The sequence below is a fragment of the Siniperca chuatsi genome, linkage group LG4 (assembly GCF_020085105.1).
Source record: "Siniperca chuatsi isolate FFG_IHB_CAS linkage group LG4, ASM2008510v1, whole genome shotgun sequence".
NCBI lineage: Eukaryota > Metazoa > Chordata > Actinopteri > Centrarchiformes > Sinipercidae > Siniperca > Siniperca chuatsi.
The window spans coordinates 2,851,667-2,870,366 of record NC_058045.1 but is presented as its reverse complement, the minus strand read 5'-3'; the positions used below and the strand labels follow the sequence as shown (position 1 = coordinate 2,870,366).

At 39.5% G+C, this 18,700-nt stretch overlaps 1 protein-coding gene across 2 annotated transcripts in view; it reads right to left on the bottom strand.

Moving 5' to 3' along the window:
- LOC122874574 (anoctamin-1) overlaps positions 1–18,700 on the bottom strand; it is a 252,254-nt gene that overhangs the window by 172,978 nt on the left and 60,576 nt on the right. For both annotated transcript variants that reach the window (XM_044192613.1, XM_044192614.1), the window contains exon 10: positions 15,135–15,269. In XM_044192613.1, the coding sequence (XP_044048548.1) occupies positions 15,135–15,269 (135 nt within the window). The remainder of the gene's footprint in view (positions 1–15,134; positions 15,270–18,700) is intronic.

Below are 18,700 nucleotides of genomic sequence, written 5' to 3'. Positions count from 1 at the left end.
TGTGTGGGGCAAGTCACCGACAGGGTGAGATTAAGAGAGTTGATAAGATTCATAAAGTCTTTGACCAGAGGTCTAGTTTCACAGCATATACTGTATGTATATTAAAATCACAGACAATTAAAAGACAATCATATTTTAACATAATCACCGCCAAGAAGTCAGCAAAATCCTGTATAAAATCCTTGTTGAACTTTGGTGGATGGTACACCACAGTGCACAGCATGGGAAAAAGATAGTTTAACTCAAATATCTGCAGCGCAAAGCTGGAGTAAATGTCAGATGGAGTCTGCCGGCATTGTAAGGTGGATTTGAATACAGACGCTAGCCCTCCACCCTTGCCTGTGGTCAGAGGGGAGCTGAGAAATGCATAAACACAGGAGGAAGAAGTTCAGAGAAAGGTGTAAACTCATTAGCATGAAGTAAGCTAGCAACCTAGCATTAATCAGAACCATACAAAGAATAAGCTCCTCGCTGGCTGATGAAGCATGACCCAGCGGGCAAAGACTCCCATGGTCCACACCACTTCTGCGGACCCGCATCTGCCTGGGTTAAGGAGGCTCCATCAGCAGGTCAGGAACAACAGGCCAGATCCACCGACCTCTAAAATCTGGTGAGCGCCAGACAGCAGGAAGATGACAACATCCACTGCAAGAGAGGCAAGGAACAGTCCCACAGGAGGACGTCAGATAAGCCTTAAGTCTTACCAGTACACCTCCCCACTTTCCCTCTCTTCTTAGACGTTTCTTATGGGGAAAGGCACAGGGTAGGCAGCACAGGCCTGTATGTATGATGTATGTCAGATAAGAAGGGATGAAGACTTGTAGTCAGGTCTCCTAAGTCGTGCTTTGACAGCAATTCTTCAGAAGCTTGAATGTTAAGAAGTGCTTGGTGATCATGAACAAATAAAGCAGAGACAACTTGACGACATACATAAAAATACAAAGCAGCAGCAATCAATAAGCTAAGCAGACAATTCGTCGCATTAACCGGTGCTATCTTACACAGAAAAGGCAAGCCACAGATAATACCCGTTGGCTCCTTCACCTTATTGATGCATCTCTTAAGAGTGGCACACCTGCTGCTGTCCTGGCAGTGGAGGCCGAGAATGCTTTTGATCACCTTGAATGGCATTATCTATGTGAGGTTCTTAATAAATTTGGTTTTGGAGATCAATTTCAAAGTACAATATACTGTACCTCCCCAGTTACAATACTTTTTACAGGTAACGGATTTTTTCCACTTATTAACATTGCCAGAGGCACCAAGCAGGGCATGCAGGCCTGCTTGCCTTGTGTCAGGACATCTGATATATAATAATCAGTTAATGACCACATCAAACCTCCACACACATATGATACAATACGGTCAACTAAAGCAGAGCACAGTATACTCCGCAGAGTGATGCACTATATTCTATAGTTTATCAGCACAAATAAGCCTAATAAAAACATCTTATAAACACTGTGACACCCCTCCCACTGTCTTGGAGGCTCTCCTGGCAAACTTAGCAGGCAATTGGCTGACATGGGAGGGTCATCAGCTGATTAAGCTCACCTGGGTCCTTGAGCTATAAAAGCTGGCCTATGTGTTCACTCTGTCTCTCCCTTCCTACAGCAGCATCCACCCTGCATCATTGTCTTTTTAGCCGGTTTGTGACAACACACAAATGTATTAGCACAAAAAACAGAGCATGCCAGGCTGCCTACAAGGGATCATGTCCTCATCAACAACAGTGAAAGTTACCCTTCACATACAGATGAGCACATTAATTTCTGAGTACAATTAAATCATCAAATGCTAGGATCAAGTATCAACAAAACAGCCTATTGTTACTGATTGGCAAGCAGGACAACAAGGACTGGGCTAGGGGTGGGCTGTATACCGGTTTATTCACCATCGCCGGTGTCACGTTCTGCCAAGACATGGATTTTACAATACTGTCAATACCATGATAAATGTTTTAGGATATTAAAACTAATGTGCTTTACTGTGGCCGCGATAACATGCAGGAAGGGGGCTACGCACGATCTCATAGAACTATTTTCCTCTCTAACTAACGAAGATGTGGAAGGTAAGGTTACCAGCAAAACATGCCAATTTCTCTGTTGTTGGCTGCAACAACCAACACAAAAGTCTTCATCTACTCCCACCATCCAAGGAAGTGAAGACCCAGTGGATTAACTTTTTTTGGAAGGATTTTTGGAGCATTTGCTTCAAAACTGAAGCTCAAGAATGGATTAATATCGACTTCAAACTTGGTTACTGTACGTTTTGATGTTGCTTTACTGTTTATTTTGCAGGTTAGCCTGTTGAACTTGGTTGTTGTTGAACTTTATGGTGTCCCTTGGCAGACAGAATTGCAGAATTGGAAATTAGTATGCATGAGTATATTGAATGTTATACTTAACCATATTCCCTTTTTCCCACCTGTCCTACTTCTAAATGATAACTCTCTGCTTAACTTATACATTTGTGTGTATGCATGTACTGTATGTGTATATATAAATGTATGCATAAATGTGGATATTATGTATATTTGCACTGTACATACACTTGTACATGCATGTGGCTGCATGTCTATATAGGCATTGTGGTGCAAGCCTGCCCTTGTAGGGGAGGATTGTGCTCTATGTGTTAACGAAATTAATAATAAAAAATTTAAAAATTAATGAAATTGATGGCTTCACTCCATGAAGGTGGGGTTGACAATTTCTCAACTGTCCAATTATAGTAAAATAATTTAAAAGTACTGGAATCAAGTGTTTTTTAAAGATCTTACCACTTAGTTGGTAGACCATCTATTTCTGGTGTGTTATTATTTTATTTATTCAATGCAATCTCCAATTCTTTTTTGTAATCTCTGGGGTTAGGGACTTATTTTGATATTCTCCAATTGAGAGTAATTCCACAGAGTTTAGATTTTTTCTTTTTTGTTTTGGTTGTGAATAGGGAGCCTTTTTAATATTCTTGAAATGCACTGTCAGTCTCATCTAGGTTATTTTTCCTTCCTTGGGGTCTAATATTTTGTAAACATATTGCAATGTTTTTTTTCATATTTTCTTTGCTAGTAATTTTGTAGCTTTAGGACTTTCTAATTCAACTTTATTTAATTGTACTCATTATTTGGTGGTTCTGATTCTCGCTGTGTTGCGTTTCTTATTATTTTAAATTATTTGAGCTGATTAAGCCTTTTCCCTTTGTTTTCTTGATTTCTGTAATAAGGGATATCAATTTGCTTCTGACAGCTGCCTTTAAGGTGTCCCATAGTATAGTTGGGTTACTTCACTTTCATTGTCATTAAGGTCAACGAACACCTTAGGAACCCTCTTGGAATTGGTCAAATTATGTATGTTCCAAGCACTGGTATGCTCCAAGGTGCATTGGAATAGAACATGCATACATGCGCACACACACACACACACACACACACACACACACACACACACACATATTACACAAGAGAACAACATGGAAATACACATTAATATTTCATAAACACTAATGTGTATACTAAAATGCTAAAATAAAAGTGATTTTATAAAATTTTTAAATATTTTAATATACAGTACATCATTTAACCTTTATCATGACAACGTCCAACATTAATACTTCTACTGAGCGTGTGTGGTGTGTGTCTGCACTGAGTGCAAATGTGTGCTGGCAGCACATGTCATAATATCCTGTGGATGATGAGAAGCAGGTAGAGGAAGAAGAGGAGGTCCTAGTTTCTCAACTCATTTATCAAACATTTTCCTGTGTTTCCCTCTCTGTGTATTTGTTCTTCCTCTTTTTCTTTTTTTTCATGTCTTCCACTTTGATTTTCTTTACCTCTTACACTGTCAAACAGTCTACATCAGCAACTCCTTTTGTCCATTATTGAGTCCTAATATTTAATTTATCTAAAAGAATAGTCTAACCTTTCGGGAATTACACATTTGATTTCTATTTAGAAGTGAGATCAGAAGATCATTATGAATTTTCATGTCTGTGCATTACATACAGAGCATTTTCCAACAGCATCTTAAAGGGACAGTTCACCCCAAAATCAAAAATACATATTTTTCCTCTTACCTGTAGTGCTATTTATCCATCTACATTGTTTTGATGTAAGTTGCCAAGTTTTGGAGATATCGGCCGTAGAGATGTCTGCGTTTTTGGAATATAAGGGTACTATACTACAGATTGGGGTGCTCAAAGCTCCGCAAAAAAAAAACATTTGAAGATAATCCACAGATTTGTTGTGAGCATTGATTTTGGGGTGAACTGACCCTTTAAGGCTAAGATGACCAAAAAATCCATTTTACAAACCTTCACAGAGGTGTTTTCCAAAAGAATCTTAACTCTTCGAAATTATAACAGATTAACAAGTGCCTCCAACCCACTTGTGGAGGCCTGGGTCCCGAACAAAATTATTTAGGGTGCATCTGAAATTAGTGGGGGTGCACTAGTAGCTACAATGCAGGCCAGCAACAGCAATGAAAAATAGTGTAGGCGTTACGGGTCTTGAGCGTGGTCCCCAATGAACCACGGAATGGAACACATCTGGAAAAAGTTGTAAATAGTAGTAAGTGAATACAGCACGTCGTTCCTTTTCAGCAACAATGGTTTCTCAAAAGCATCATATCAGATGTGTAGTGCTACTTGTTTAAGCACTGGTGTACACCTATGATGTGCGCGCATGCATGCACGAGCACAGTTAAGTTGTAGCTCATTTGGAAAGTATGTAACCACTGTTCCTACAGTGACAAGTTTACATACATTAGTCAACTATAACTGACCACACAATCAAATGTTAGACTGACTTTATGGATGTTTCATCATGTTCAAAAATCAGGTTCTTATAGTCTCCAAAAGTAGAATGGGAGCCAGAGCCTTCAGCTATCAAGCTCCTGTCCTGTGTAATCAGATCCCATTTTGACACCATCTCCACATTTAAGAGTAGACTTAAGACTTTCCTCTTCTCATAGTTAGGGCTGGCTCAGGTGACTCCTGAACCATCCCTTAGTTATGCTGCTATAGGCCTAGACTGCTGGGAGACTTCCCATGACGCACCTTTCTCCCCTCTCCTCCTCTCCATCTGTGTGCCTTCTTATCCCATTAATGCATGTTACTAACTCGACATCTTGTCTCTCCCCTAGTTTGGTGCTTTCTTGTCTCTCTTCTCTCCTGGTGCTTTCAGCAAGTATTTCTGCCTCCGGAGCTGCAGAGTCTGGATCTATGTACTGTATTAGTCTTATTACTATTATTATCATTATTATTCCTATTATTGTTTTATTAATATTACCACTACATTGCATTATTATTATTTTTAAATCCTATGTGGAATTTGAATTGTGCTACTGAATGCTCTCTTTCTCTCTCTCTCTCAACCCAACATGGCAGCGGCAGATGGCCACCCTAAGTGTGGTTCTGCTCGAGGTTTCTTGAGATTTCTGCCTCTTAAAAGGAAGTTTTTACTTGCCACTGTCGCCAAAGTGCTTGCTCTTTGTGGGAATTGTTGGGTATCTGTAAATAATATTTTAAAGAGTACGGTCATGACCATTGGGGCAGCTGTGGCTTAGTAGTAGAGCAGGTCGTCATTGACATTGAACCCCAAAATTGCTCCCGAGGGATATGACTTTGGTGTGTGAGTGTGTGTGAATGTGATATGTAGTGTGTGAAGCACTCTGAGTGGTCAGAAAACTAGAAAGGCACTACACAAGCACAGTCCATTTACCATCTATAGGAAAAGTGCAATGAGATAACATGAATTGGTGCTATATAAATAAAATTAATTCAAATTGAATGAAAGATTGTTTGGCTGCATTTTTCATCTTTACTAGTTAACGTTAGCTAGCCACAGACTGCTGTTCAAAGGCTACCAGCAGCTACCGGCAAATTTTAAGGTGAATGAATTTTTGCATGTTACTCAATGTGTGAGTTGACGTGAATCAATCAACACACCTTGAATATCAATATGACAACTTTGACCATCCCATTTTTTTTATTGGCTCTCTTGCATGACATACTCTTTAGTGATGATTGGATCTTCAAGCACTTAAAAAATGGATATGAATTTCAACCAGATTACGGAAACTGTGAATATTCTATTTCCTCACTTGGAGAAAAAAAGTGGTGGAGTGTCATTCTGGTGTTCTCCGGTGCCATTTTTAGCACACATATGAACATACATAAGCGCTCTCCAGGGTGATACTTGAGAAGACATGAGCAGGTGAGTCCATAATCTAAATGCATTCAACACAGTATGAAACTTAGATGTCAAGCAAACATAACAAGCTAATGATATCAAGTTAACTAAGAACTCAGCCTTTGCTTTTTCTTGGCCAAAGTTAGGTTAGGATAACATTAAAACCTTAGCTTCACCTTAGCCTAAACTGAAGCAACTTGATCTGTATCACTCACTGTATTTACAAAGAAAATGTGACTAGGTCGATTCACATATACTAAACATTGCCACATTATTAACAATAACATTGCTGTCAGTGAGCTTATTTGCTAGCTAACCACCACTAAGGAAAAACCCAGCACATAGACGGCACCTTAGGGTAAATGATACAGGTCCTTTTGTGATTTTGCCTGAGGGTGCAATGCATGCTTTTGCACCCTCGTAGAACTGGGCCTGCACTCGGGGATGAAAGCATCTTAAGCATCTCTAGTATGGACATTTTTTGGCCTCTTTGCAAATGGCAATGCATTTTGCAATTGGAAATTCAGTATGCAAAGTGGCAATGCAATCCTCAGTTCAGTTAGAATCGTTTTGATGAAAAATTAAAATGTTCAATAAATTGCATTTCTTATTGGAATGTTTTTTGGTATCTTTGTTCAAATGGCAATTCATTTTGCAATTGGCAATTCAATGTGCAATTTGAAAAGGCATTTTGCAATTGGCAATTCAGTATGCAAAATGGCAATGCAATCTTCAATTCAGTTTAAACTATTATGATTAAAAATTAAAATGAAAGCTCAATCAATTGCATTTCATATTGCCATGGTTTTTTGGTCTCTTTATTCAAATGGCAATTCATTTTGACATTGGCAATTCAATGTGCCAGCAAAAAGCACCCTCAATCTATTGCATTTACATTTACTTGTCTACAAGCTTTTTAGGTGTCAAAATTCAAATGGTAACGCAATCTGCCAGTCCTCTCATCAAGGCGGATCTTCAGTTAAGATGTCACTTCGTTTACAGTGATTGGGTAACAGCCGGCACTTCTATGCTTCGACCACGCTGACACTGTTCTTCTTGATGGGTAAGTTGCTTTCTAGCTCGGATAACAACTTAGAGTTCAGACATGAATTTACTACAGTAGGGCCATTGTTGGCATTTTGTGTTTATCTACATCCTCATGCTGAGGCATTACAAGCTAATGCTAGCTAGGCCTGGGTAAAGTTAGTAGCTTTCTAACAACCTAAGCAAACACTAGCAAAGTAACTTAGCTAAAGTTAGCTAAGTTTACTGTTGGTTGCTCACTAATTTACAGCGCTAGCTACAACAGCAATGGGTACTATCTGCATTGATGTAACATATTGGATAAGTAGATGTAGCCCAGTAGTCATTTCTTTATGTGCGCTGATTACGTTTTTTTACACTTAAAAAATATGGTCAATTTCTCAGCAAAACATAGACTTAAGCAATAACTAGCTATCATAACAAAAAATCCCAAGGCTTTTGAAGTTATGCTAGAAATATTTGTAATAATGCCTATTTTCATTGCAGTTCACCTGGAGGATGTGGTGCTTTGTTGGTTGAAATGATTAGCTACAACACACTAGAATGTAAAGACACAATGCTAAACATTTTTTTTTGTGTGCAATTAAATTTTCTTTATGTGAGGAAACCAGGCTGAATCAGTGGATGATGAACACAAGGAGAAAGAAGTGGACTCCCTCAGTCAACTTCCTCCTCTCACTTCGCTCTGCAGTGAGCACTTTGAGTAGGACCAGCTCATCACAGGTAGACTGATCAATTCTGAGGCCAGAACTCATGCAATAAGACTTACTTTTCAGTCAATTCATAAAACTGTTAAGAATCACTATTAAGGAATGCCTTTTATTCACAGCTTGATTAATCATGTCATAATAAAGTTAAATGTGAGAACTCTGTCAAACACACACACACACACACACACACACACACACACTTTCAGCCATAGTGTTCAGAGGAACTGTGTCCATTCAGGTTTTGGGTATTGAATATGTAGGTCTATACACATGATGGTCCTGCACTGAAGCAAATCTCCATACACCTTGTCTGACAAGCTGGTATGTATATGATACATATTGCTATCTTTCAAGTCTTCATTAAAGTGTCTTGCTTTAACAGAATCTTCTTTTGTGCTAAAACAGCTGCAAGATAGTCATTGCATTTTTTTTCACAAATACAATTTAAAGAACTAGCAGGCTGGAGTTCAAGAATGATACAACCCCAGTGTACTGGTTCACACAAGTAAAAAGTACTTTCCAGTTTGAGATTAACGGGTATAGATTAGGAAACATCTGGAACTGGCCAACTAGATGTTTACCTGGGAGCATAATATCTCCTGTAATAGATGTGTACTGTTGTTAGGTAATGTTTTTTTGTAATCAGGTTGAATAATTTTAAATAAATAGTGAGATTAAAGAGAAATGAGTACATTTTCTATAAACTGACTACTCTTAGCTGGTGTTGCAGATTTGCAGAAAAAATGTTGACATGATGTATGTAATATGTAATGCATAGTTTAAAGTGCTACAGTCCATATACAGTGGTGTGAAAAAGTGTTATCCCCCTTCCTGATTTCTTAATTTTTTTGCATGTTTGTCACACTTAAATGTTTCAGATCATCAAAAAATTTTAATATTAGTCAAAGATAGCACAAGTAAACACAAAATGCAGGTTTTAAATGAAGGTTGGTATTATTAAGGGAAAACAAAATCCAAACCTACATGGCCCTTTGTGCCCCCTAAACCTAATAACTGGTTGGGCCACCCTTAGCAGCAACAACTGCAATCAAACGTTTGCGATAACTTGCAATGAGTCTTTTACATCGCTGTGGAGGAATTTTGGTCCAATATTCTTTGCAGAATTGTTGTAATTCAGCCACATTGGAGGGTTTTCGAGCATGAACTGCCTTTTTAAGGTCATGCCACAGCATCTCAATAGGATTCAGGTCAGGACTTTGACTAGGCCACTCCAAAGTCTTCATTTTGTTCTTCTTCAGCCATTTATTGGTCGACTTGCTGGTGTGTTTTGGATCATTGTCCTGCTGCAAAACCCAAGTTCGCGTCAGCTTGAGGTCACAAACAGATGGCTAGACATTCTCCTTCAGGAGTTTTGGTAGACAGCAGAATTCATGATTCCATTCATCACAGCAACTCTTCCAGATCCTGAAGCAGCAAAACAGCCCCAGACCATCATACCACCACCACCATAATTTACTGTTTGTATGATGTTCTTTTTCTGAAATGCGGTGTTACTTTTACGCCAGATGTAATGGGACACACACCTTCCAAAAAGTTAAACTTTTGTCTCGTCTGCCCACAGAGTATTTTCCCAAAAGTCTTGGGATTCATCAAGATGTTTTCTGGCAAAAATGAGACGAGCCTTAATGTTCTTTTTGCTCAGCAGTGGTTTTTGTCTTGGAACTCTACCATGGCTGGCCATTTTTGTGCAGTCATTTTCTTATGATGGAGTCATGAACACTGACCTTAACTGAGGCAAGTGAGGCCTGCAGTTCTTTGGATGTTGTTGTGGGGTCTTTTGTGACCTCTTGGATGAGTCGTTGCTGCGCTTTTGGGGTAATTTTGGTCGGCCGACTACTCCTGGGAAGGTTCACCACTGTTCCATGTTTTCGCCATTTGTGGATAATGGCTCTCACTATGGTTCACTGGAGTCCCAAAGCTTTAGAAATGGCTTTATAACCTTTTCCAGACTGATAGATCTCAATTACTTTCTTTCTCATTTGTTCCTGAATTTCTTTGGATCTCAGCATGATGTCTAGCTTTTGAGGAGCTTTTGGTCTACTTCACTTTGTCAGGCAGGTCCTATTTAAGTGATTGAGAACAGGTGTGGCAGTAATCAGGCCTGGGTGTGGCTAGAGAAATTGAACTCAGGTGTGATAAACCACAGTTAAGTTATGTTTTAATAGGTGGGGCAATTTAAGTGTGACAAACATGCAAAAAAATAAGAAATCAGGAAGGGGGCAAACACTTTTTCACACCACTGTAAGTACTGGAGGCTGGGATGGAAAGGGAGAAGACAAGAAGAAGAGCACAGATGGTAAAGTTGAACACTGATATGGCTACAAGTGTTATTTTCAATAAAAACATATACCATTCAAATTGGTCACCCATCACATAAATTATGACAGTCTTGGTCAGGTGATGGGCTTAACAAAACAAAGAAATCCTGTAAAGATCGACTTCAACAATGGAGAAAATGTCTCACTTAGCAATTCTGTGTAATTTTGTGTGATGAAATGAACTTCATCACAAAAATTTCCCAGGAGTGCCAAACCTTATGTGATGGTGATGCACAAAGGTGCTACTTAAAAACTGAAGAAATGTAGCCATAACACTGTCTGTGTTATGGCTTTGTCTGTCTTCCCTGGACTTGCAGCAGCTGTTCCACCTGCATTGTTGGGTGAGGCAGGTAATGCAGCGTGGAGGGCAGTGATGACATGCAGCTGGATGCTGATGACCTCCTCAGGTCATTCAACAGCAGTGCATGAGGAGGACATCTGGTTACTGCTCTTACTGGTAGGAACTGGTCAGAGAAGGTTCTTCACCTCAGAACAACCCAGATATCATCCACACCAAGGTTGGTCCTCATGGTCTCCACGGCTCTCTGTGCCCCACGCCGGACTGATGATCCAGACTGTGGATGGAAAATACATTGCAGTAGTGACTGATGTATCCTGATGTAGGGTAGTGGCAAAAAGTAAAAGTTGGAAAACCCTGACTAGCTAGCTACCATATGTTAATATGACTGCAGTATTCTCCTGTTTCAGAAATACTGAATATAATTATATCATCCAAAACAGTCTGCTATAGTGCCTTATGATAATCAGAGAAAAATAAATACTACTCACTTGTGTGGTATTGTGTGCATCAAAGAATGCATTTCTCTGGAGAGGAGAGAATCAACATTTAATCATTCCAATAACACTCTGTTGATTGTGATGCTATCAAGCAATACCACTGTAATATGGTGTGAACGTGCCAGATTTAGACAAAAGGCTCATGTTAATTTCCATCTGTTGTTCCTGGAATGAACACGTTAAGATAACACACTAACACAATAGTAGAAGCTTTTTATTATGGTAAATGAAACCCAATTTTATATTTAACTGTCACCGTTAATGCTTAATACACCAAGTAAATATTAAGTTAGCTAACATTGCATTTTTTCTGATTGCAATTAGGGCTGAAACGATTCCTCAAGTAACTCAATTGCTAAAAATCATCGATGCAAATAATTTGCATTGAAGCTTCGTTTAATCCAGCACACTGTGTTTCGCATTGGATGATTATTACACGCACAACGTGCGTATGCTGTGTGTGATCAGAGACGGTTCAGAGCATCTTTGGTGTGATTTGACAGCGCAGATTATAAAGAGGAGGAAGAGAGAGAAAATAGCGAGGGGAGCAGAGAAGAGACAGGCCAGAGAAAGCAACAGAAAGTGTCCATGAAAACTCTGTACAGTGTGTTTATTGTAAAACCAAACTAGCCTGAACCACAATAGCACAACGTCTATGCTTCAGCATCTTAGCAGAAAGCATAACGTTACAGTGTGTGCATCCAGTCCACAGAGCTGGCCCAACACAAGGTATATGAAGGGTAGTAAAGAATGTAAGCTACGTTAATTATGGCTATATGTAATGGCTAGTTAACAACATAAATCAATGTGGTGGCGGTTTTGCTCAAGAAAATAACCACAGACAATAAAATGCTGTGGTCAATTTGTGAAAACCTGAGCGTCATTCATGTTAATTATTATGATAGTCACAGTTCCTGTCCACTCGTTTTTGCCTCCTACAAATGACACAAAGAAGACATTATAGGCTTACGTTATGCCTGAGCTTGTCATGGTACAGCTGTACCATGACTAGTGTCTGTTTGTTCCCGGTTGGTTCCCCTCCTGTGTTTGTCTGTATCTGTGTGTGGGTGTGTGTGCTTCCAATCAGAGACTGATAAATCTGCTACTCATCTGCTGCTGCTCACCTGCTCTCCATCCACCAATCAACACCTTGCACTATATCTACCTGGCTCTTCTCACCAGTCTTCGCCAGATTGTCCGTTTATCCAAGTGGTACTACGCCTCGGCGTCTGACTTGCCTCACTGAAAGATTTTCCTTCATGTTCTCTGAACCCCAGACTAACTCTGTGACTCCCCCAGGTTCATTCCTCCAACCTGCCTCCAAGTTACTTAACGGCTCTCCAGAAAGATCTCACCACGGATCCTCCGCTGCTTTACCTCAGCCTGCTGTCTTCGCTCCGCCTGCCTGCTCTCAACCAGTCTCTTGCCAGCCCGCTGTCTTCGCCCAGTCCACCTGCTCACGGTGACTACTTCCACACAGCTGGTTACTTGTGTTTTACAATAAACTGAAACTAACTACTTCAACTCTCTCTGTCTGTCGTACTTTTGGGTCCAGCCTCTGTGTACCATAACAGAGCTGTAGTTAGGTTGAAATTTGTAGTTCTGAAAGTTAAGTATATATACCTTTTCTACCATTTGTTTTTGCATTTCAGAATGTGTTTTCTTTGAAACCCAGAATGTATTATGGCACTTAAATGCACTAAATGGGTTTAGTTGTGACAGATATTATTGTATACAATTTTTAAGCAATAAAATATAGATTTGTCTAAAAAGGAAACCGATTAGTTGTTCAATTTAAGAGACCTGTCTTATTTTCTCTTTTGCATATTTATTATTGCTCTTTAATAAAGCAAAAGCATTTCTTATCTGATTACTCAATTAATCAATGGAATAATCAGTAGAATACTCGATTACTAAAATAATCGACAGCTGCAGCCCTAATTGCAATCGACATTGCTAATGCCTTTACTGAGACGTCTCCCGAGCTTCATCTCACTCCTTTTCCTTCATATGCCCAATAAATATTGATCTACAAGCTTCCTTTGACACTTGCCATTCTGGTTCTTTTACTCGTTGGGAATCTGTGTGTTATGTTAATGCAGAAAGCTAGTTGGATTATTGTGTATAATACTCACCGGTCTTGTGAAAGTGAACCAATGACACTGGACATCCCAGGGACTGGAATCAAGTGGCCCTTCCTTTTCCACTTGTATCATCCCTAACCCATTATCATCATGAAAATATAATGTTAGTGACTAGTAGTATTAGCTATTCAGGACTAAGGGAGAAGGCAGTGCCATGGCCTAAGCTTTCACTAAAGAACACGTGCCAACTGTGGTATTGTGGTGTAATATAGCATAATTAATGTGTTGACCACCAATAATTTTTTTCCTGCCTGTGGGCTTACTTGATGAAAATTGTTTGTGTTGTGAGCAATAAATACGCATAAACATCACCAAAGTGTATCAGCCGTGGTCTTTGACGGCCAGTAACATTAGGCTACAGGCTCCCCTGAGCTTATAGCCCTGAAAAGGGACCCCTCGCGCTAGAGGCTTATGTTGTTTAGGAATGTTAGGTTGATACGATTGAAATGCTTGTGTGTTTACCACAGACATTATTCTGTCATCACTGTTGCTAGCGCTGTAAATTAGTAAGTAACCAGCAGTAAACTTAGCTAAAGTTAGCAAAGTTAACATTACTTTGCTAGCGTTAGCTTAGGTTGTTAGCAAGCTACTAACTTTACCCAGGCCTAGCTAGCATTAGCTTGTAATGCCTCAGCATAAGGCCCTACTGTTATAAAATAATGTCTGAACTCTTGGTTGAACATATGGACGTTATCTGAGCTAGAAAGCAACTTACCCATCAAGAAAAACAGTGTCGGCTGGTCGAAGCATAGAAGTGTTGACCCAATCACTGAATGAGGAAGTGACATCTTAACTGAAGACCCGCCTTGATGAGAGGACTGACAGATTTGATTTCCATTTGAATTTTGACACCAAAAAAGCGTGTAGACAAGTAAATATAAATGCAATAGACTGGGACTGCTGTTTCACTGGCACATTGCATTGCCAATGCCAAAATGAATTGCCGTTTGAATAAAGAGACAAAAAAAACAATGGCAAAATGAAATGCAATTGATGGAACTTTCATTCTAATTTTTAATCAGAATAATTAAAACTGAATTGAAGATTGCATTGCAACTGCAAACAAATGCATTTTCAAATTGCATGACCAAATTGCACATTGAATTGCTAGTTGCAAAATGCATTGCTATTTGAATAAAGAGGACAAAAAACTTCCATACTCCAAAACCTGATGGCATTTTTATGTCTTTTATCATGACCACTGACACTCTGTTAAGTGATGTTTGATGTAAAACATGTAACATTGTTTATATCAATAAACTAAACTAACACACATAGACACAAAAAAAAATTAATTCAACAATATACTGTTGACTTGCACCAATCCGGCCATGTGTTGTGTATTCTTGTTTCTGTCTTTACAGATTAAACAAACAAAGATCCAACATGTTACATTAGTGTGCTTTAGAAGTGCTAGTCGGTGTATTTTTTCGCTTTGGACAGAGCCAGACTAGCTGTTTCCCCCTTCTTCCAGTCTTTATGCTAAGCTAGGCTAACCACGGTCTGAGTCCAGCTCTGTACTGCACAGACATTAGATTGAAACCCATCTTCTCATCTCACTCTCAGCAAGAAAGCTAATAAGAGTATTTTTCAAAATGTTAAACTGTTTCATTTAAGTTGTTATATTAGGGGTTGATTTACAACCTGTCAAACAATTCTTGTGATGTCATATTAGATTTCTCTGCAGGTCCTCAGATATCTGAGATTGCTGAGTAAAATACTATCATAACTAATGACATTGATGCCCAAATTTGTTATAAAAACTAAAGCAAGACAAACAGCAATAGAGAATGAGTGGTAATTCAATAGGCTGACACTCAAGTTGTCCAATTACAATAGCTCACAGACTGTGCGTCATGTCTGTGCTCGTTAAACAGTGTCTATGTGTGTGTGTGTGCATGCATGTGTTTACCTTGGTATGTTGTCATTGACTGTTGCACATCCATACAGAAAGACAATGACCCCTACTAGAGAGGCAGGAATCAGCATCTGGGTATACAGACCCAACCAGGCAAAGTACAGACCAATCTTCTCGCCAAAGTACTTCCTAAACAACACAAAAAAGATGCAAATCATTTTGATTATTAAGACAAAACTACCATGTTGGCAGCTACTCTTATGGAATCCTTGGAAAAGCAGTTAACACACTCACAATAACAATGCAAACATGCTGACGTTTAGCAAATATAACATTAACCATGGTCACCATCTTATTTAAGCATATTAGCATGCTAACATTTGTTTATTAGCACTAAACACAAAGTAAAGCTGAGGATGATGGGAATGTAATTGCTTATAAACAAAACTATTGAACGTATATGATAGTTGACTGGATATTGGCACAAGAGGAAAAGTCAAGGGATCACCAAAGTTGATACAGTTAGTCTTGAGAGGGACATTAATCAGATTTTATGGCAATCCATTTAATAACTGTTGAGACATTTCACTCAAAACCACAAGTCAATCTCGCAGTGACTCTAGAGAAAAAGTCAAGGGATCCCCAACGACATTAGGATTCATCTTCTGTGTTGGGATTTACAATGGTTAAAGAGGCACCAAATTGTGTAGGTTGCAATCAATTCAATTTGGCTATCAAAATTATCAAAGATAATCATAAATAAAAACTCTAGATAATAAAGTCCTCAGGAGGCACCACCCTTGAACAAGAGAAAATGATAGCTAATTAATTGATTCAGTCTCATAAAATACACTAAACTATCAATTTGGAACTCTGATTAATAATTAAATCAATAACTATTACCAAAATTATCATTAATAGTGAGTAGGTTGTCATATTTTCTCTCATTAATAAAGAATATATATCATCAATATTTCCCTTTCTAGATAAAGTGATGTCATTGATCGAGTTTAGGAGTGTGTCTGGGTGCTGTGAAGGGAATTGAATGATATTTGAATATCTGAAGAAATGTGATTGGGAGATAATGAATTTCTGAACAATCTGTTCAAAAGAAGCAAACAAGCCATTTACGAACATGTCTTTAAATGAACAGACCCCATGATTGCACCAAGCACTGAATAAAGCTTCTGTCAAAGATGGCTGGAATGCATGGTTCATTACAATAGGAGTGAGTATTGAGAATTTACAGATCTCAAAGGACTGTCTAAATTGATTTCATATTTTTAAAGAATGAATAACAACTGAGTTAGAAGTGTAATAGGCGATAGGCTCTGAATATGGCAAACTAGAGCATAATAAGAGTTAAAGAGTTTCCCCTCGGGGATCAATAAAGTATTTCTGATTCTGAATAAGGCGAGTAACGAGGTGTTCTTACATGAGTCTCTCTCAATAATTAGCCAGTCAGGTACAGTTGTTACTTAATTTCTTTCTATCCAATAGGAAATCATTTTGATATTTGTATAATAGAACTGAAAGTTTGGCAGTCCTAGCCCTCCCTGCTGATGTATAGCGCCTTTCTAGTTTTTCCGACTTAAAGCGCTTCACACTACATATCACATTCACCCCATTCACACACTGATGGCAGGTGCCAACTGCTCATCAGTTCAAAGGAACTAACTAACTCATTGCAGGGAGCAATTTTGGGTTCAGCATCTTGTCCAAGGACACTTCGACATGTGGGCTGTTTGAAGCAATAACTTGCTCCTTAACACCTCCAAGACAAAGGAGCTCATTGTAGACTTAGGAAGGAGAGAGGAGGCACACATGACCCCATCCACATTAACGGGATGCCTGTTGAGCATGTCTCCAGCTCACCAGCTCACCACTCAAGAAAGCTCACCAGTGCTTCTTCTTCCTGAGGACACTGAAGAAGAACCAACTGTCCTCAGCTATCCTGGTGAATTTCTATAGCTGCACAGTAGAGAGCATCCTAACCAACTGTGTCACAGTCTGGTATAGGAACTGCTCTGCTGCAGAGCACAAGGCACTGGAGTGGGTGGTGAAAACTGTCCAGCGCATCACAGGGACTCCACTTCCAGCCATTGAGGACATCCAGAGGAAACGCTGTCTGCGTAGAGCCCGCAGCTTTCTTAAGGATTCCTCTCACCCCGCCCAGAGACTGTTTTCTCCCCTGCCTTCCGGCAGGCACCTCAGGTGCCTCCGGAGCAGGACCAGCAGACTGAGAAACAGCTTTTTTCCCAGAGCTGTCTTCCTACTGAACTCTACCCCCCACTGATTCCACTGTCCCCTCATATACCTTAACTTTAAATGCTGTTTTATTGTTTTTGCTGCTGCTATATTGTTTTTACTACATGTACCACATGTTCATTTGCACTACCGGACTATTTATTTCTACATATACTGCATCATTTGCACTCCAGTACTATGTAATGAATACTGCAATAACTCATCTACTGCACTGTTAACTATTTCTGTCCATAATTTGCACTACTTAATATTCATTGCATTACTGTTCTGCCCAGTCCAATTCATTACTGTACATGTCCATCAGTATATTTCTGTTTATAGTAATGCCATATGTATATAATGTTCATAGTACCACTTAATGTTTTCATAATATTGCTCTATCCTGCATTTATGCACATACTTTATATCCTGCATGTTCATGCATCCCAGGTGGAGGTTGGGGACATGGAATCCAAGTGGGACATGTTCAAAGTCTCCATTGTGGAGGCGGATGCTTGGAGTTGTAGTCAAAAGGTCGTGGTGACACCAGCTGTGAAGGAGAATGTCAAGTTCAAGAAGGAGGCCTTGGCGGCTTTATTTTAACCTCACAAATGAGGGGACAGTTCACTGATGGTCATGTTCAAATTCAAGTTTAATGAACACAAATCACAAGTCCTTGTCCACTATTCGTTTGCGTTACAGTGATCAGACATTGTGTTCATTAATAAAAGCCTAATTGCTTCATTCGCTGAAGGCGAAGCTCTTGATTTGCCATTGATCTATGTTCCCACCCTCACCTATGGTCATGAGCTTTGGGCAGTGAAACGAAAAAATTATATTGTGGATACAAGCAGCTGAAATGAGTTTCCTCTGCAGTGTGGCTGAGCTCACCTTTAGAGATAGGGCAAGGAGCTCAGACATCTGGAGGGAGCTTGGAGTAGAGCCACTGCTCCTTTGCATCGCAAAGAGCCAGTTGAGGTGGTTTGGGCATCTGATAAGGATGCCTCCTGGGAGTGTAACCGAGTTACAGGCCTGCTTTGACTGCACAGATTGGAGTGTTTTTGAGGCTGTAGCTACAGACCTGGATGAACTCTCTGACACAGTGACATCTTACATCACACTGACAAAGGAGATCAGATATACAAAAGGAGTTACAATGAAAAACTGAAAAACGGGTTTTCAACTAAGGACCCGGCGTCCTTGTGGGGGAGGCCTGCAGGACATCACCAGCTAGTGATCCATCAACTGGCCGACGACCTGACTGTACCTTTACTGCAGGATATGATAGGCCCATATTCACACCTACTCTACCTACTCAATGTATTTAACCTGTTAAATTAATCATTCAATATTTATTCCAGAATATTTGTACT